This window comes from Maniola jurtina, chromosome 2 (assembly GCF_905333055.1).
Source record: "Maniola jurtina chromosome 2, ilManJurt1.1, whole genome shotgun sequence".
Taxonomy (NCBI): domain Eukaryota; kingdom Metazoa; phylum Arthropoda; class Insecta; order Lepidoptera; family Nymphalidae; genus Maniola; species Maniola jurtina.
This window is the reverse complement of record NC_060030.1, coordinates 5,842,797-5,863,811: the sequence shown is the minus strand read 5'-3', so window position 1 is coordinate 5,863,811 and position 21,015 is coordinate 5,842,797. Positions and strand designations below refer to the sequence as shown.

General features: G+C 37.5%; 1 protein-coding gene across 2 annotated transcripts in view; it reads right to left on the bottom strand.

The window, feature by feature from the left end:
• LOC123876107 (solute carrier organic anion transporter family member 5A1-like) overlaps positions 1–21,015 on the bottom strand; it is a 48,522-nt gene that overhangs the window by 4,907 nt on the left and 22,600 nt on the right. For both annotated transcript variants that reach the window (XM_045922247.1, XM_045922256.1), the window contains 10 exons: positions 14,660–14,791; positions 11,641–11,808; positions 10,524–10,653; positions 9,664–9,880; positions 8,343–8,545; positions 6,910–7,051; positions 2,135–2,242; positions 1,567–1,800; positions 1,106–1,270; positions 519–720 (listed from right to left, as the gene is read on the bottom strand). In XM_045922247.1, the coding sequence (XP_045778203.1) occupies positions 519–720; positions 1,106–1,270; positions 1,567–1,800; positions 2,135–2,242; positions 6,910–7,051; positions 8,343–8,545; positions 9,664–9,880; positions 10,524–10,653; positions 11,641–11,808; positions 14,660–14,730 (1,640 nt within the window). In that variant the 5' untranslated portion in view covers positions 14,731–14,791. The remainder of the gene's footprint in view (positions 1–518; positions 721–1,105; positions 1,271–1,566; positions 1,801–2,134; positions 2,243–6,909; positions 7,052–8,342; positions 8,546–9,663; positions 9,881–10,523; positions 10,654–11,640; positions 11,809–14,659; positions 14,792–21,015) is intronic.

Genomic DNA, 21,015 nt, shown 5'->3' with positions numbered 1-21,015 from the left:
CAGACAGACACACTTTCGCATTTGTAATATTAAAGTATGGATTTACCAGAGTACAATAAAATATAACCATTAAAGTACCAAAGTAACTGATATAGCCCTGAGGATTAGTATGCTGATGTGGAAATGGGCAGGTTGTGTCAGTTACAGAACCGATAGAAACAGATTTTTAATTCTAATAAACTGTTACAGGTACTTTTGATTGGTCAAATGCATCTACAACTGATTCGGATTGCCGTTTCTACCGCGCAAAATCAGGAAGTAAATCGGCGGCTGCTCTTTTCAAGTATTCGATTTACAATAGCCGCTGCAGCAGACGCATTCTGAAGTTGACATCGCGTATTGGAAAGCAGTGTGAGATGGTCAGCATACTTAAAAAAGTGACTTATGTGGGTGGATGAAGAAGGCGGATCGTTTGTGATTGTACACTCTTCAAAAGATCTATGTCCAGCTGTGGTTACATACAGGCTGATGGATGGATAACACTTAAATCATCCGTAACTTAGAACTGGCCCACGAACCTATTATTAGTGTATGGTATGGTGGTGCCGGCCATTTTGATGTTGTCGCAGCCCAAGAAGAACAGAAGCGCGTAGCACGATAGGCAAATGGTGTTGGATATGAGCACGAACTGCACGGCGCCTTTCGGCCGCAACTCCAGCCGTTTGAGGAGGCAGCCGCCCATGAAGATCCCGATACACGCACCGGGAATGGCTACTGAACCTGGATAATAATGCCGTTCATTTTAACGAGATCTTACCACAAAATACTACAAACCAAGTCTGTACTCTATACAATTTATATACTTATAAAACTCCGTAGTAATCTTTCTTTACTGTAGAAATCTTTGATTTTCCGGGATAATAAGTAGCCTATGTGGTAATCTAGGGTATAGTCCATCTCCATTCCGAATTTCAGGCAAATCAGTTTAGTAGTTTCTGTGTAATAGTGACAAACATACACCCAAATACACACATACATACATTCACACAAACATTCATCTTTCATTTTCTATAAATAGACAAAATTACAATGTAGTTATAGGTAAACATTTCATGCAAATAATGAGTGCCAACTCAACAGTTAATTAAATTGTGTCGTATTATACCTGTGAAAACGCTAGCTTGGCTCTTTCCGAGGCTGAACTGGGTCTCGAGGTACTTGGGCAGGAACACGACAAAGCCCGACACTATCATGAGTTCCATACACGCGCCCAGGCAGGTCACCACGTACACTGGGTTTTTGAGGAGTCGCCACATCGATACGGGGATATCTGAAATTATAATTAATTTAAAAGAATCTTAATAAACTGTTTTTTACTTTAAACTATCTACTGCATACGACTTTGTCCTCCCGAAACTATGTAAAAATTGTATTTCCCGTGGTAGTCCCAGTTCCAGATATTTTCTCGGGATGAAAAAGTCTATGTTCCCAGATGCAAAGTTTAATATTATACAGATCTATGTGCTATCCATACAAGATGAAGCTATGGTAAGGTTACAGATAAACGGTCACACTTTCGCATTTATGATCATATTATAGAATGTGGATATATCAATTCGAATTTACCTTTTATATCTTTTCCATATCCAGTATCTTTCATATCTGTTGGTGGTTTGGGAGGCGCCTTGGCAGTGGACGCGCCACTGGCCGCGGCCGCTTTCTCGACGAGACGTATCTTTTCTTTCTCGCGAACCAAAACTTTCGGGAATGAGAAGAACGGAATTGCTACAAGAATGAGGAGAAGGCCGCATAGCAGAAAGCCACCCCACCACATACCAACCCACCGATGATCTCCTGGATCTATAAATAAAAATAAGTTATTAACTTAACGTAAGTCAGTAAAAATTCGCGAAAATTACTTTCTGCAAGCTATGTATCCACTAGCAATAAAATCCAGAATTCAGCTTTTATTGTGACTAATTCTGTTGTACACCATCTCTAATCTTAACTAAAATGGAGGGTCTAAATATATTGCCGGTTATATTTGCATAATAATTAAAAATAATTATCCCTGCGGGAATGTTGACCTTGTATGAGTGTGTATACAGTACAAGAAAGTGACTTGCTAGATTTAACTATTGAAGTTTTATTACTAGTGGATACTGGCATTAAGATTTAAAAAAATTGAACTCACCTATTGAAATTATAGTACCAGAGAAAGAGTCCATATGAAATGACAGTAGATATGCACCTAATAAGAAACCGAGAACTGGTCCAAAAGCAGCCATACTGTACATACAACCTGCAAACAATAAAAAAATAATGTCTACAATATATTTTTAGTGCTTCTATGTAATTTAACAACCCAACAGAATGCTTTCAAGATGAATGTTTTGTCTTATTAAAAACTTAAGACAGAACAAGTCTTATTTCTAACTAGCTGTGCCCGCGACTTCGTTCGCGTGGAATAGTGACTTTTCGGGCAGCGTGATTCTTTAAATTGACATAACTTTTTTATTTATGAACCGATTGACATGAAATAAACACTAAATGTTAAGTGAAGCTTACTACAATATATTAGTGAAAACCGTATCTAAATCGAATAAGCCGTTTCTGATATTAGCGTGCACAAACACACAGACAAACAGACAAACAGACAAAAAAAATTAATTACAATTTCGGGTTCGGCATCGATATAATAACAACCCCTGCTACTTTTTTTTTATATATTTCCATTGTACAGACACCACTTTTCTACAATTTTATTATATGTATATATAGATAACAAATACCCGCAACTTCTTGCGCGTGGTTTTTTAAATATCCTGAGGGAAATCCTATCCTGTGGAAAGAGATAAAAAGTAGTCTGTCTTTCCGTGGCATATAACTTGCAATCTCTGTACCAAATCTTTTATCAAAATCGGTTAAACGGATGGGCCGTGAAAATCTAGCAGACAGACAGACATTCTTTCGCAGTTGTACTATTGGTATGGATCGCCCTTCGCAGAGGATATTTAGCTGGACGTGAGAAGTGAGAACACGAATCGGGTTATGTTATGGTGTCTTCGTGTGTGTGTTGGTCTGTACATCGATAGTTATTTTCGGTTTCGTAGATCAATTGACCCGATTCGATTGTATCATTCTAAACCAGACGTTGGTGTTTCGTTTTTTCTATTATTATTAATGGTTTATCTATTTTGATATGAACCATATTTTGAGTTCAATTTTATTTATCCACATAGATCCATCAAATATTCCCATCAAATATATTTTGAGCCTTTGATATTAACCTACTTTAGCCGAAGTCGGCTAGGTACTCGACTACACCAAAGTAAATATAACTAGTAAGTCGTATCTAATCCGAAAAACCGCGATGACAGCTGGTAAAAGGCTGCATGCAGTAATAGTAACTCGTCTACCGATATTGCGGCCCGAAACTAGGTCACATTGGCTCTGCGGTCCGCAAACGGTACGGATTCGCGGTTACTACCTACCTACCATTGATTTGAAAGTCGATGTAAATTCCAACGAATCACTACTAAGTAAGTACTAGACCAGTTTATCTATCTATTTTACGAGCATCAAGGTGACATTACATTCCCTTACCCAAAATAGCATAACGGTAACAGTGTGTATCGAAAAGAATGCATATAAATATATACTTAATAGTTATTTATTAAAATGCATCGAATATCATGAGTAAGAGATAGGATTAGTGTTCGCAAAAATATATGCCATTTTTGGCATAGAAGGAGGGGTCTAAGGATTTTAGATAGAAGTAGGTGTTATAAGCGGAAGTCCATGATATACAGGGAACCGCAAGCTTCGTTATAATCTGCACTTCTCCTGAGGATGCACCGGTGTTAGAATGAAACATATGTTGGGTGTGTTCTAGAAGATTTGTGTGGTGCTGTGTATTGCTTGCTTTTTCTGCTTCTTTAGTAGTAAGAAGGCGGGCGGTGCATATCGCATGCTGCAGGTTGTACCATACAGATTTGTCTGTTCTGGCAGATTATAGCTAATTAAACTTGTGGTTTCTTGTATCTAAAGATTTTGAAACATTTTGGAATGCTTGGCGTAGGCATTTACTTATGTACCCAACATGCTAAATGTTATACACACATTTGCGTAAAATATATTTTTGAAAATGCTACAAACTTCAAGAGGTTGAGACAGCACAGGTGGATGGCATGATTCCAGGTCAAGAGAAATATGCCTGAAGCTATATTGAATTATATAATAATGCTTGCACAAGGCTGTTGATCTAAGCATTTTTGAAATCGGACTTAATAGTTGGCTTACCAAGAGAGAGATCACTTAATGACCTACCTATTCTTTAGGTGGTTATGCGAATTAATTTAATAAAGCCGCACATAGAACTTGAAAGAGAACGTAGCTACTTAACTACCTACTTGATAAACCGTTAATTAATATTACTTTCTGCAATAAAAACGAAATTTATAGCCGTCCATACAAAAAGCCAACGCCTAAGTCTTAATGAATCCATTTTTAGGGTTCCGTACAAGCAACCCTTGTTGTTTCGTCCTGCGGCCAGACTATTTCTATCTGTCAGTCCGTCTGTTTGTCCGGCAGTCTAACCGTCTGTCAAAGCCATTTTAAAAAGAAACAAATGAGCTGTTTGCCATAGTTACAGAAACATGTTACAGACTACCACTACAGAGATTAAGATTTTGAAAAAAAAAAATCGATAGAATTTACCTACTGTTCAAAACAATGAGCCCCAAAGTGAAAGCTTTACGAAATGAAAGTCTCATCTCTTAATTCCAGAATTACTATATTGAAAAATCTGAAAAATTCTAGGATAATATCCTAGAATTTTAATTTGCACGCAGTATGAAGTTATATAAAACATATGACGACTAGGTGATAGGTACCGGTGCGCGGTGGCCAATTACTAGTCGGTGCGGTGTTTTAGAACAAACTGTAAGTAGGTATAGTGACAGAAACAAAATCAGACGATTAAGGCTAGACGGTTTTTATAAGCTTGACTACGGAACCCTACTTTATGCGTGTTCTGACACGCACTTGACTAGTTATTCCAATTAACCTTAAAAATAACCTTTCCCAAGGGCGCAATGACACAGCTACTGCGAAGTTATATCTATCAAACACGGAAGTTTTATTTTGATTAGCTACCACATTGTTTGGCGTTCGGTGAGTGGCAGGGGTGGGTCAAGGGCGATATATCGCGTTAGGGGTAAGCTAAGTCGTCGAGGTACCAGCTGAGCCAAGTGCCAACCGTTTCTGGCTTTAAAATTGCAAACATGCAACAAAATGACATCCAATAATTGGCAAGCCTATCTATCAGTGACATTTATGCAAATAGGTTGGATAATATTTCGCGGGCAGACCCGTTTCAGGCACCTTAATACGTCGCGTGTCGCGTCAGGTGCCGGACTTTTCGTTCTAAATTCACCCTAATCAAAATATCGAGTAATTCATAGGGCGCGCATGCGAAGCAAATATTTTATGTGGCCAATGCATCCCATAATAAGAACAATACCAGTCTACACACAGTCCTGTCTAGTTTCCAAGGTTCGATGAACTGTGTCGTGTCAGCGCAGTTTATGAGCCAGAAAGTGCGGTTATGACCAAAAGCGAACATTCGGGACTCACAGTAAAAAGTTAATGAAAGGTGGACAGGCAGATGCGTATGTTGACTAAACGTCCTCACTAGTCACTCATATCTCATCTTTCATCCCAATCTTTAACGAATCAATACTACGGAGTTATTTAATAAGACTCTGAGAGTTGTGAGCTCTGAATGTACAGATTCATAAGAACTATATTATCTAGTCTTAATTTGTAATCTATAAACTCTTGACTAATGACTAGAGTCAGTTTATATAACATTTGTTGGTAAGAACAGTTCGTACAGCTCAAACGTACAGAGATTCTGAAGGTAGGTACAGTACTACCACTTTTATAAGTTACGCCAATATACCTGCGCAGAAATCTTATTTTTGGATGGCGCGAAAACATCTCAGCCAATCATAGCGCGCTATTGGTCGTTGTCTCTTGTATGCGCGAATTATGAGCGAGATAGATCGCACAAGTCTCTGTTATTCTAACGTCGAAAATGTTAACGTGAAGCAATAAGATCTGTATTTCATTAGAGTACATTAGGTATTAATCAGCGTTAGGTTGCGCTTTGTCTGCGCAAACGAATTTTGCCGATGCTACTTTATTAAAGTCTAAAGTGGTACCGTGGTATGTTTTCTCTACAACTTAGACCCAAATAAGAAAGAATTTTCAAAAAACCCAAACGAGGCCGCGTTAGTATATTTACCTATGTACCTACACAAAGTCTTTGTTAAAATTAAATATCGTGAATTTAGGCTAGTAACAATTTAATCGCAAGAACTGCTTTATTGTAAAAGGAGTGTCTCACAGGTCCATTGACATTTGGACAGATTTATACTTGACATTTAAAGATCTACATCATAGTATGACTCAGGTGCTATTACATCACGTTACATATTATAATAAATAATTGGATGTTGGACAATAGTGAAAACAATATGTTACACGTTAATTACATCCTGGTGGAATAATAAGCTTTTGAATAATAAATATTCTCATCTCATTGTCATATCGAATAAGGGCCGTGATTTATTTTTGCTATTTACCAATAAAAAATACCGATTAAAAAAGTGGTGATAGCCTAATTAAGACGTGGGTTTCCTATTCAGGGTTCCAGGGTAGGTATTATACCAGGCATGCATTTGAAACCCTTCGGAGTTATGTGCGTTTTTAAACAATTAGATATCACTTGGTTTGATGGTGAAGGAAAACGGCATAAAAAACCTGCAAGTTTGAGAGCTTACAGTTCTCATGGAATGTGAAGTTTGACAATCCACATTTAGCCAGCGCGACCTTAACCCTTCTCATTCTGACAGGAGACCCATTCTAAATAGTGACCGGTGATGGGTTGTTGTATATACTTACCAATATACATGCTCGACGACTCGGGTCGCACATGATCGTCAACATAAGTGGTGCCCAGGGTCAGCAGCGGGGAGCCGCCGCAACCGAGCAACAGTTGCGCCACCACGAACACCATCACAGGCACGAAGGTGCTGGGCGAACTCTGCAACAATATGGAGTTAATTTATTCTCTTCCATTGTTTAGGTACTCTAACGAGTGTAGCAGGTGTTTTTCCTCACACGTTTATCGCTGCGGTAAATATAGCATTATGAGGGATTAAGAAATTTAATACTGTTATAACTAAGTAAAGCTAGCTTTATCTTTTTAGGGTTCCGTACTTCAAAAGAAAAAACAGAACCCTTATTTTTTTGGGTCACTTTTTTGTCCGTCTCTCTGTCTCCGGTTTTCGGATTTTTCCTTTACTTGTGCTATAAGACCTACGTACCTGCCAAATATGATTTTAGGTCAACGGGAAGTATTTTATAGGTTTTCTTGACAGACACGATAGACAGACAGACAACAAAGTGATCCTATAAGGGTTCCTTTTTTCTTTTGAGGTACGATACCCTGAAAAGAGTTCAAAGCTATCTTTCAAAGCAAAACAGCCTAAAGCTGTACTCAAAATTGAAATTGAGTCCAAAGATTTGATATCCGAAGATATTGATTTGATTGTGAAGATTTCATATCCGAAAGAAGCAATATTTTAATTAATGAAAACATATTTTGATTAATATATTCGAGTTTAAGAAAGATTTTTCGCTGAGTAGGTACCTATTTAATATTATTGAAGAGATCGACTGTTACGACCTTAACCTTGAACTCTACGTTTATTATTTTGTTGATTAATGAGGCTGAAGGCTTCCACAGCAAAACTACAAGCAAATACACCATTTACCTTGATACAGTTATTATCGGACCACAAGTTAACTGACGCAGGGCCTTGAGATAGTCTGCCGTGACCACTTAAGCCACGAAGATATTATGGCACGACGAATACCAATGAGCTTATACTCATTTGTTGATAGATGGGACCGACAGCTTCTACAGAAAACTATAGTGCGCGACAGGTTGAGATGGCAACCGGGGTGGGGACGCCCTGCATAGCTGCTGCTCTAAACCGCTTTGGGTGAGCGCGGGTGACGTGCAGATGTGCGGGGCGTCCCCCCACCTCATATTGCCATCCCAACGAGTCGCGTACTATACCTTGATAAAGTTTAATTTACCTTGATAAGGTAAGATAGTCTCCAGTGGCCGCTTATGTCTTGTTCTCAAGTGAAATCAAGTGTTCTAGCGCATCAATCGACAGATATTATTATCATCCGACGCGGACGTGACGGACGTTCGCTTCCTCTATAAAATGTGGCACGACGAACATTTATGAGCCTATGCCAATTTGTTGATAGATGGAACTGAGGGCTTCTACAGAAAACAACGAGAAAATAAACCAATTTACCTTGATACAGTTGTCAGGCCTCAAGTTGGCCGGCGGCAGGCCTTGGGACAGTCTCCCGAGACCGCTCATGTCTTGTTCCAGCGCGCGCGGCAATCGACAGATATTATCATCGGACTTGTTATTCATTAACATTTCGCTGTTCGCTTCCGCTATGAAATGTGGCACGACGAACACCAATGAACCGATACCCATGATAACCGCACCTGAAACGTACAATCGTATAAACACCCCTTTTGATATTTCTAGATTTTACTTAGAACGATCAGAAAGTTTCTAGTGTTCATTCTACATATTTCTTTTCGTAGAAAAGCGATTGGCTGCAATCTGACCTGCTGGCAAGTGATGATGCAACCTAAAGTGGAGCGCACTTGCTCACAAGATACTTATTCACTTGAACTTTAAAGTATTAAAAGGGGAAAGGAAAACTGAAATCAGAAGGGCATTCAGGAAACGGATTGTATACAGATATCCTTGTCCTGTCTAAACTATTGCTGGTGCGATCTGTGCTGGGGCGCTCTCGGAATGGGATATGTTCTGCAGTGGACGTAAATAGGCTGATGATTATGAAAATTAGTGATATCCTTTCCACAATATTCCCTGTGGAAGGAGTGAAGTTAGTAGAAGACCGCAAGTGAAACTATTAATCAATCAATGGCAAAAATTGTGGCGACCATTTTGACTTTCGGTTATTTTATAAAGCAAATATAGTTAGTACATATACAAATTTTGAAGCTTGATATCAGCTAATGCTTTTACTAACGTTTCGTTCAGAACATAAATCACATAAACATTTAGTGCCAATCTAAAAGCACTTATGTACTCCCAGTGCTTCTCAAGATTTATTATTGATCTGGGACCACACGAGTTAGAGAAATGAGTACCTTTTTCATGCTTTATGCATTACAAAATCGTATTATAATCATATCAGAAAGTATTTGACTTCTCGTCTACATTATTGCGAAATAATTTCACTTTTCATATCAACAGATCTAATTAATGTATTGAGGAGCTGGCGAACAAAACGATGTAATTGCACGAAATGAATTTTAAAGGAATAGCAAAAAATTAGATAAAAGCTGTTGAAACTTTTTAGCTAAGTCTAATTATATCAATTTTGATCGAAATCACGAACTTTGTACTGATTTTAGCACAGTTTTAAGCCGTATTGCGTGGAAATAGAACCTAAGTTCAAATTTGTATTCTGTGGGCTGAAAACGGTCGAATTAAAAGAAAAAAAAAATGGTTTGTTCAGAAGTGTAATTTCACTCTTTTTGTTCGCCAGTTCGCTAATCATTATTATTAATAAAGTAAATATCCTTACCAACAGCAATCCAAACGGGAATGTGCCTCCTGCTTCCAAGATATGAGACGAATATAACGGTAATAACGTTACCGATCTCATAACTGCTCGCTATGAGACCCGAGAGACTTGAGGGTATTTCGAATCGTTTCTCGATTGTCGTGATCACAGAGTTTATGTAGCCCGAGCTTAATGCCTGTTGCAATGTTACTAGGAACGACAGGAAAAATACAAACACCTGTAAAAGAAAATATGTACATTACAAATCGGTTCAACTGCCAAGGGGTGTAACACATACCTATTGCCTACTGCGATTAATACGATTTAATTAGACTTTTGTAAATTAAATATTTTATGTAAGCTGATGACTGCGACTCCTCCGTGTGTGGATTAAAGGTTTTTTCAAAATCCTTTGGCAACTCTTCTATTTTTTAGGATCAAGGTATAGGTTCCACCTCCAGGATTCAACCTATTTCTGCGTCTAGATTGGTACAGTGGTTGAGTCGCACCATAAACAGACAGACACACTTTCGTTTTTACATTATGGAAATATCGATAACCAAGCAGATCAAATTAAGATTTAAGATCAATAAAAGCGTAACAAACGGAAAATAACAGGTAGTTTTGTTTCCATTTAATAATAATAGTCGCTATCGTCGCGCGTCGATTTCTCTGCCAATTTTAAGTTCAAAGTTTATTTTTTCGCTTTCAGCATTGACCCGTCAAATACAAAATATGTGCGTCAATTTGATAGTTGCGACCGAGAACTTTTTGTGGTTTGAGGTCAAAGCATCATCGTATAGATTACATAAACACGAAACAGTAAAATCGTTCAGAGCTCTGGCAGTGGAATCGACGCCTTAAAGTCACAAAATTCTTACTTTAATACTAGAAAATCTCTGAATAAAAAGCGGTCTCCAAGACAGGATTCCGCAATCTCGTGCGTCATGAGGAATGTCCAATATTTCGGGAAATATCTGGTGCGGTTTCTCTTTTTCTCGCTCCTTCTCTCTGTAAAAACAATTTTTTTTCACCATAACCACATAAATCGATGTACCTAATTTTATTAGGTACTTTGTGTCAATGCCACCTGATAATATTTGTCAATTTACTATACCAAATTTACGTAAAATTGTCTGATAAGGTTTGAAGATACTTTAGTTACGACGAAATTAAGATAATGATTTTCAGGGTAGTCAATGTGATAACATTTGATCTTAACTTGAACTCTTAAATAAAATAGCCAAAACAGCGCTTAAGTTTAAAATCAACTCAATAAATAATATCGGCACAAAGCGTGACTTCATAGTATGTATTGTAGCTATGTGAAAATGTTCATGTAGATTAGATACGGTCTACCTACTCGTAGTATGTAAATACCGTGTAAAAACATTGAATATTAACACGTGCAAAACAACATCATTCTGAGAAAAAATTATCACCGGATATGGTACCTATTCATACAGTAATTTGTCACTTAGATAACCCGGAAGACCACGCGGTCTTAGTTGCGTAGTAGACATAGACAATTTCGGTCTGATTGATGCGGACGGTGCGAATTGAAGGAATAAGTACGGGATATGCGTTAGCGGATTGAGAGTCGTGATTGTTAGCATAGACGAACTCGTACACCGTCATACTCGTAGCTTCGTCCTCACAAATAAAGGATCCAAAATTAACCAGCAAATGTAGATAAAGCTTGCGCCAAGAAAATAAACTAACTGCACGGTCTATTTTCAAGGTCACGTCTGGTGCGGCGTGCGTGGGAGGCGAAAAGCAATACCTAGTACCGTGAACCGTCACAACTAGCTTGCCTCTAATGTTGGCCAAAATTGCGAAGTGACGCAGTTTTTTTTTCTTTGGGCTTTTTTGGGCAGTTAGCGTGATTGATTTAGAAAAGCTGATATGGTGGTGACGTTGGTAAGTGAATACAGCTTAGATTTAACTTTTAAAGACGTTGCAGCTCAGCTTCACTTGCGCCAAGGTTTACGTTATTACCTGTCGCATATTCCAGCAGAAGGGTTCCTGCTGTGGCACTTGGTGGACTCCCTTGGCGGGTGGGAGGGGTGCGCGGGCATCGGCGGCGTGCTGGGGCCGGCCGCGTCGCCCTCGGCGCACCCTGACTCGGCGTATAGGCCCGTCATCGCGTACATCGATTCTTGCCTCCTAACCAACAAGGTGAATATTCAATTATTTTTTAAATCCTAACTAACGGCCGAGTAACTGAAACGACTGAGTTCTTAAGAACTTCGTGAATATTTAATACGTGAATGTTGTTTTGGCATTGCCAGATACATATAGGTACAACATCTCGGTTTTCAATATTAAGAAGCTCTAAGTTCTACGAAATGTTGCATTATTTGGCCGCATGAAAAGGTGTCCCTAAATCCTATTAATGTTAAAAATTATTGGTAAGTAAAACTTAATACATAGCTTTACAATCTTAAAGCTAAGTGTCCACTAGTAATAAACACTCGCAGCAAGTTCACATCTGCTTTTGTAGTGTGCAGAAAATGAATTGACATGACAATGACAGCAGGTTTCTGCAAGTTTTATTGCTAATGGACTTTTATGATAATAATACATTATACCTTTAAACTTCTCAGGAAAGTGTGCAGAATGAAACAAAGACAAAAGAGGACAGCACATGTGTAACGTGTATCGATAGCGGTACCTTTCCAACAGTAATCGAAGCTGCTCAGCTGTTACATCCGACATATTGTGAGCGCAAACAACAAAAGAAAAACACAATTTCCAAACTAAAGCATGTTCACATCACAACGCGACACAATTTCGCGACCGCAATGACGTCATTATAACGCTAAGGCCTTTGCGGATTTCACTTTCTCGAGCCGTGAACTCATGACACAATGTAAGTAAATGGTGGATCAAAACTGTATATTCATATTTTTCGTGTTCTGATACTCAAAACTACACGAAAATGACTAAACCTAGAACATTGTCCGATAGCATGGAAGGTGCGATTAGGTGCGAATGTGGGCCAGGTGTCGCTAACTACGATATCAGATACGGTGACAACGTTATCTCGTGGTTGGTACGAGATCAGAGGATGTAACCCTGTAATGGGTATTAGTCAGACGGCAGACCTAATTATATTCACAACTAGCTTTTGTCCGCGTCTTCGCATATAAAGTTATTTATACTTCTAAATGTTATTAAAGAATGTACTAGTTAATAGAATAATATCTAGGTACTTATAGTTTTATACTCAAACAATATCTTGTAAAACTTCATTTTGTTAAGTTCAGTAAATAAAGGGCTTTTTTATTGTCATTATTATACTTCTGGATAAAGAAGCTTAATGGTGAAAGAAGAATTATTTCTAAGGAAAAAGAATTATTAAAATCGGTTCAATAGTTTATCGATTACAAACAAACAAATATTTCCGCTTTATAATATTACTAACAGGCTAAAGATTACGTTCTTGTATTCGATATGATGTGTACTGTGTGTAAAAAGCTAATAATTATACGGATACAAGCTGTAAGTGGATTATAGGTTTAATAAATAATTAAGTAAACATAGACTGTACTTACTACCAAGATAACATTTCATACATATAAGTATTTAAGTAGGTAATTAATTTGCCATTTAAATCCAAATAGGTACTGATAAATCGAAAATAAAAATAAATAATAGTCTAATCTTTTAAGTGAATCGTAAAGTTATTGCCATTATTTTCGGAGTTCTCATGAGATCGCGAGATTAAAAAGGCTGGGAAACTTGTAAAATAATTAAATTACAATATTCAAGTTCTAAGCTCAATTTACGAGACCTGAATTCCGTCTTTGTTCCTTATCAGGTAAACAATTCAATACATTGTTGCTACTCATTTCATTATATTATTTTTCGCTGTGCCTCTTGTGCCCATAGAGATAGTATATAAACAATACGTCCATGCTTGTGCCAAATAGAATAATGGGATTATTTTTAGTTTGACAATTACGAAAGGCAAGGCCAATTTTGCTCCAAGTTAAATAAAAACTCATAATTTTAACCAATCATAAAGGTAAGTTAAAAACAAAACTGTAGAGCGTATTTGAGTTTTTTAAGTAAGTAGCTTTAAAAGTTGTTTCTATTTGCAAAAGATAAATTGTGAACAGTTTTGTACTTAGATATGGAAAACATTTTCATATCGATCATCATCATTATCTTTCATATCCATAGATGGCGGAAGGCAATTTTTTAACACTACATTAAAGTAAGATACATATTATTACTATGTTGATTTTACTATCTCGATCGTCGTTATTGTCGTGCCGCGACATATAAACTGAGACGAATGCGTAGCGCATTCACATTGGATTCATACTTCAAGATTCATACTTTATCTTTCTTTAGCTTAAATAATAAAATAAAAAGGTTCATGGCCTCCTCTACAACCTCGTCTACTACAGCTGAAAACATACTTTTAAATAACACCCTTCTCGACGCTACGCGATTTTTTCAAGTCAAATTAATTAGTTTCATACAGTACATAGGTAACCCTAAAGCTTCAGGCGTTTTTAAAAAACTACACGTGCAAAGCTTTATAGTGACTCTACCATGAATTGGGCTGATGCCTATGTCAAAAATAATAATAAAAATTATTCCTAAGGAATTATTAAATAGAGGGTCTTCTAAAATTCGTTAAATCCATCGCTGTTAGTTTTAAGTTAAAAAAGTACGTCAAATTATTTCAAATGTTTATGTCACATCCACATCTGTGAATTTCATACATGATCCTCTGCTAAGCGAGCGTTTCGACGTTCGACAAAAAGTCACTGATTTGACTAGAAGTCATTATCTCTATTCGGAAAGAAAAATACACTGAGAAGGGAGCTTCAGAAGTTACTCTCTTCATTTTTAATAGTAGTATTTGCTATGACCAAAAATAAACGACAAAACCCAACACCAACCACGTCGCGTCGAATGTGGCGAGGGCGACTACACCAGACGAGGTCGTCAACCTTTTTTTTAAATAAATAAATTAATTAATTGAATGCAGTGTCCTCACCTGTGTCCTTTTCTGTGTTGCGGTGCGGCGTTCGCCCCGCCCGCGCTCTGCTGTTTCTCGCCCTCTGTCATTTTGTTGCAGCGATCGAACACTCACCGCGCACCCATGCCAGTTACCGCGACGTCTATCCACCTAGTCAATGAAAAAAAAAACGTTAGTGAACCCTTATCGCTATCAGTCGTCCGTCGTAGGAGTTATCACAGAGAATGAGCACGCATGAAACAATTGCGGAACTGTTCGTAGTGTCGTTTTAGATAATGGGTGAGTACCAGTACCAACCCAGCTCGGAACGTATGACGTACTTACTAGTTAACGTACTCGTAGGTAGGTACCTACCTATAGTTAAAATGGATATAGTTCTTGACAGAATCAGAAAATAGGTTACACGTTACATGTTTTGCAAATAGGTATGTACATGTAAATTGTAATCATACTAATAGATCAATGAATTGCACTTAACTATAAAGAAATCCAAAACTGAAATTCGCAATGAAGTACGCACTACGCACGCAATGTTATCCTGATGATTCGTCTAGTTAGGTACCTATCTACTCCTATTCTCGTTTATTTGTATTGTCTGTTTATTTGTGTGTATGTGAATCATCAATCACCAATAACACTGGGAATTACATTTGTTCCAACTTTGATCAGTGCAATATAATTTCACGTCGGAAAAGTTGCGGGCAAAAGGTATGGTCATGGTATTACATTCGATTATTATTATATTATTATTTATTATTCGAGATGTTATTATTTCTTCTGACTCGGACAATCAATACAGGTTGCTTAAAAGAAGCAAACTTTTAACGTAGGTATTTTCAATAATCGGTCAAGTGCGACTCACACTTGCACACGCAGGGTTCCATTCCGTACCGTCAGACAAGAAATAACTCTTTATTTATTTTTTAAATTTTCATGGCAGCCATTATGAAATGTTTATTATTTGGTGTTATAGCGGCAATAGAAATACACATTCTGTAAAAATTTCAGCTCTCTAGCTACGAGTATTACAGTTCACGAGATACAGCCTGCTGACAGACATAGTAATAGGGTCCTGTTGACATCCTTCGGGTACGGAACTCTAAAAACGGCACGAAGCAAAAAGTCTTGTAAAGGATATTTTGAGTCTTTCGATTTTGTTTTTATAAGCCATTTGGATAATGTGCAGGACACATGAATGGCCACCCCGTGGGTTTGTAGGCTAAAAATGACTACAAGAATCCTACGCATTGTTGCGAAGCTTCTGTGCTTGTCTCCTGTGACGCTCTAATAATAAGATTTATTTATAAAATGTGGACCAAGACATTGCAGGAGTAACTATTGGTTAACCATAAAATTGAGTAAATAGTCATTTTCCTCCCCAATAAGAATTTAGAATACGGGAACTATCTATCTATAAGATCCTATAGGGTCTATCTATCATAGGGCCATCACGTAAGTTCTGATAACTCTAACCTCTGCACTCTACTAAACTAATACATTTGCTAAGCTGAACAGTTCAAGGTTAAGTCTCACGGTTGCGAACCCATTATCGTATTCGTCAGCATGTTCAGTATTATGTGGTATTATGCTCAACATGTCACGAAACCCGAATATCAGAAATGAATGTAGTTAGGTATCTTTATCGGTTCTCAAGACAGTTCAGACTGTCCTGCTGGTGATAATACCGAGTCTCTACAGTGATACATATATCATTCGATTCCTAACATTAAAAGTATAGAATATTTTATAGAAAAGTTTCATCAATCCATACTTAATATTATAAATGCGAAAGTGTGTCTGCTACTGCTTCACGGCTTCCACGGCTCAACCGCTGAACCGATTTTAATGAAAGGTACAGAGTTAGCTTACAACCCGGAGATGGACATAGGCTACTTTTTATCCCGGAAAATCAAAGAGTTCCTACGGGATTCTTAAGGGTCTATCCGTTTAACCGACTACCTATATGAAATTTGGTACAGAGGTAGCTTACGCCCCGGAAATCGACTTCGGCGACTTTTTATCCCGGAAAAGCAAAGAGTTCCCACGAGTTCCCACGATTTTCGGAGTCGCGGGCCATATTTTGGTATTATTATAGTAGGTATTTGAATAGGTAATTTGTTTAGAAGCTGCAAAGCTAGGCAGATTTAGAACTTATAAATAATATTATTCTTTCTTATCTGGGGCAGTTATCAAGAATTTTGCACAAAATAAGTCACCTTCTAACTGAAAGTGTGTCTCACGAGCTTCTCGAATAGGTCAAGATGTCTGCCAAGTGGCTTGAATAATGTTTTAAAGCACAGTGAGAATGAGAGTGATATCGATTTTTTTTGTTTAAGTAATCGGGGTATCGTTGCATCGCGGGTTTAATAATCGTGGAAAATGTACGAGAAAAGCTCCCACGACGACATCCGAGTGGTTCTTTTTAACCGATTTCAAAAAAAGGAGGAGGTTCTCAATTCGACTGTATGTTTTTTTTAAAACTTTTTTTGGTATATTTGTTACGCGATTATTCCCCCAAATATGAAGAGATTTTGATAATTAATTATTTTTTGTTTAGTAAGTCATACTTCAGAGGTGGTCAAATTTTAGTTTGGTGAAGGTCTGGTGAAGATTGGTAATTATCTTCGGAGATAGAGTCAGTTTTTTTTAATACAACCGTATGTAATACTAGTGAATAACTGGTGTTTGTTTGATTAGGGCCAAATTGCTCTTCTAATCAACACACGCAAAAAATTGAAGTGGCACGTTTTTAAAGGACGCACCTAACTACCTACTCGTAGATCAGTGACCTCTATTACACAGCTCACTGCTTATGTACTGGAATAGGTAATAAAGGTCAGCGACGCGGCGTAGATAAGAGAAACTAGGTGCAAGTAGGCATAGAAGTGTTTCTATTAAGTAAAACATAACTGGTTTTTTATGAACAATCCCAATAAACATAAAATTTTGAGACAGGATGAAAATATTGTAGGCACCTTCCTAAAGCGGAATATACAATTCATCAATTGCACGTGTAAACGTCTTGCATTATGAAATAAGACGTAATGCATTACGAAATAAGACATTTACACTTGCAATTGATAGTGATATTAATTTCGTGCCACTAATTTCATAATGTAAATTCAGCTTAAATGTAGTGCGCGTATGACATAATATTGTGTGTAGTGTAGTGTATACACAAGGGGGTGTGGTGAAAATTTGGCTACTATTGCTCTTTTACTTATTAAACTATACTTAACTTCAATTATAATGTAATGTTTTACCACTTTAATAATTAAAAATGCAAAATATGGAGCTTTGTGTCTAAAAAGCATTCGGAGATAAGATGGTCTTATCGCTCCTTGATTAGTAGAAAATTCTTGTCAGCTGGTGTACAGTCAAAGGCTGTAAGTCGTTTAGCACGTTAATAATCATATTCGCGTGGCACCGTTATGCACATAACCGGTATTATATGCACAGTGTGTGTGGCGTGTTTATAGAAAAAGATCATAAGTGCGACAGGTTTTTGATGCAATAGTTTCGCAGAATTGCTACTCGAATTCTGAAGCCGACCGTACCTACTCGTAATTAGGTACCTACTTTGAAACTACAAAGACCTATCCCTCGAATACCATGTAGTGTAGTGGGTACTGACTTACCTAGGTATCGTTTGAATAGTGCAGACTTTTTCTTGAGAATGTAAAACTCAAGAAAAAGGAAATAAAACGTTTCTGCCTTTGCTAATAACTGTGTTAGTAGACTTTTTTGATCGTATCAGTTATGTGATCGAGATTCTGAATACCGTCATTCGCGATTTCTCATCCACCGACTGTTTAATGCGCCATGCCGTGAGATCTAAGAATGTTAGTCGACATGTTAACGGGATTCAATGGAATATTCCGCTAACCACTCTCATTCTTGTCATTAATAACTAAGCCACTGAGCTGTAATTGTCAGGTGTCGTTAGTCAAGTCACCTAATTATTGTTTAAATAATTTTCATAAATATTTCGTAACTAGATGAGATAGAGATTTTTTAAAATCCAGTGGGAACTTTTGATTTTCTAGGTCGAAAAGTAAGTAGCCTATCCGTAGTAGCCCGCCCCCAGAAAGCAAGCTATAATGTCTGTACCCGTAAAAACATTTACTTAAACCATACGTACATACAAAACTTAAACATTTACTTAAACCCACGGGTTTTTTTTTAAATCCCGTGGGATCACCGCAATTTAGTAATGCAATTCCTTACAGCATCAGTGTAAGAGTTGAAGAGTTGGGTCCTCGAGATAAAGTCTTTACTTGATGGGTAGAATATCAATTTACAACCAACAGTTTCTAAATCCCATCAGTTTTGGTGGTCAAGTCCCCTGCAATATTACTATCGCTATCGAGAATATAATTACAGTTTAATATTGCATCGGCTCACTACTCTCGACCAGATGCTAAACTGATGACGGTATTATATTTATGGTAAGGTATAAGTAGAGGATCTACTATTTTTGGGCTAGCCATATCTAAACTTAAAACAGCTCTCCTGTAAAATCGATATTATTGTGTGGGTAGTGAAATAAGCCATCGATATTATAATGTTGTTTAGGTAGCGCAATTTAGAAAGTTGAACTGCGTTCTTGCAACTAGTGCACTAGATCCTCATTCCAAAATAGTACTCAATCAATACTGGTTCGTATATATGTACTAAATACTGTAGGTAGGTACTGTGGAATGTGTTGTCTGGCTAAAATACAATAAAAAGACGTGTGACACCGGCTACCTGCAGCGTTACGTAATAACTTTGCAGAGACAGCTGTTGCCAAACTCAGAAGAAACTTACTAAACTGTAGGCACACCGTTCACTAACAATTTTATAAATACTTGTAGTTTATTTTCGATCTATAAGGGCTCTTTGGATAAGGATCTCTCCAGAAGGATTCTGGAGACGCAGTGGATTGTGCGTCGCGTGGTGCGTCGGGTCGCGTTATTAATTCAAATATTTATGGCCAAGTAGGTATGAGAGCGTTTTTGCAGAAGCGCTTGCTTACTTGAAACGCGGCGTTATTCATAAACGAGACCATATTATGTTGCCACACGATTGTATGACACCGCGGCCACCAAGCCGGGCCCCGTCGCCTGTGTCGCTACGTTTCTCGCAACTCCTCTTCACAAATGGAGAATTGCACGCACAGACGCGACGCAAAACGCAACGCGCAAAACGCCGCAGCTCCAGAAAAGAGCCCTTAAGTATTACAGAACAATTACCCTACATAAGTATTGTAATTTAACTTTTACGCGTTCAATACACACACAACGACACAATATTTTAATAAGAGATGATTTTAGTTGATAGTTACTTAAACAATAGATATACCTAATATGGTCTAGATGAGTTTCTGAAAGTAAATATTATAGGACAATTTAAGCGAAGTTGTAAAATTTTGAAAAGATTTATGGAGGAAAGGAAAGGGCTACTTTATATAGGTAGATATTGTTAGTAAGAAAAGACGAATAAGTAGGTAGGTAGGTAGTAGGTACTAAGTATGTACGAAAAGCATGCGTGACATAGTTCACTCTGGCAATGCTATTTCATTCTGGATTTTATCTACAAGTAGTCAATATTAGGGTCGTTTTGCGGGAAAGCGGGTGTGTGTTCAAGGTTATTTTAATAGGTAGGTTAGGTGCACCGCACCACGGTCGATAAATGGGTCGAACCTTCTAGCTATTCGAATGTTCTTTAGGATAACTAGAATGATAACTTTTTTACTTCAAATTGCTTAGGAAAAAAATATTTATAATATTTTCTTATAGTGGCTCAGTTACAACTCACAAACTAATTATGTAAGTAGGTATAGGTACCTACTCACTAAATTTTACATTAAAGCATCAGGAAAGTTACTATTTTTTTATATTTTCCCTCATGTTTTTCGATCGGAACGCACCATGCATCGGAACTTGACGGCAGACACCGGTTTGGGATGAAAATGACTCATCCGTCTCATTCGAGTCGGCCAATAATCCTATATTTATACAGACTAAAGTACCGTTTAATGTTTTTTTACCTTCTTTATGTATCGTTGGTATCGTTTATGAGTCATGACCCCGTACCAACGCCATTGACTTTTTCTCCGATTTTGATTGATTACTTAATATTAATTAAGTATAATTTATTATATTTTTGATGAATAGAAATTCTTTATGACAAAAATGCGTGGACGCAATCGGCTCGTCCACATTCACCTAAAATTAAGTAAAACGACATGTATACCTAGCTATTTTTTTAAAACATAAATTTAGGCAGTTAAGTAAAAAAGCAATTTTTCTAGAATTCCTCAGTAGAATCTGTTTTCCAAACTAATGGAAGTCACTACAAATATAAAGTCACGAATAGATAAACTTGAAGTT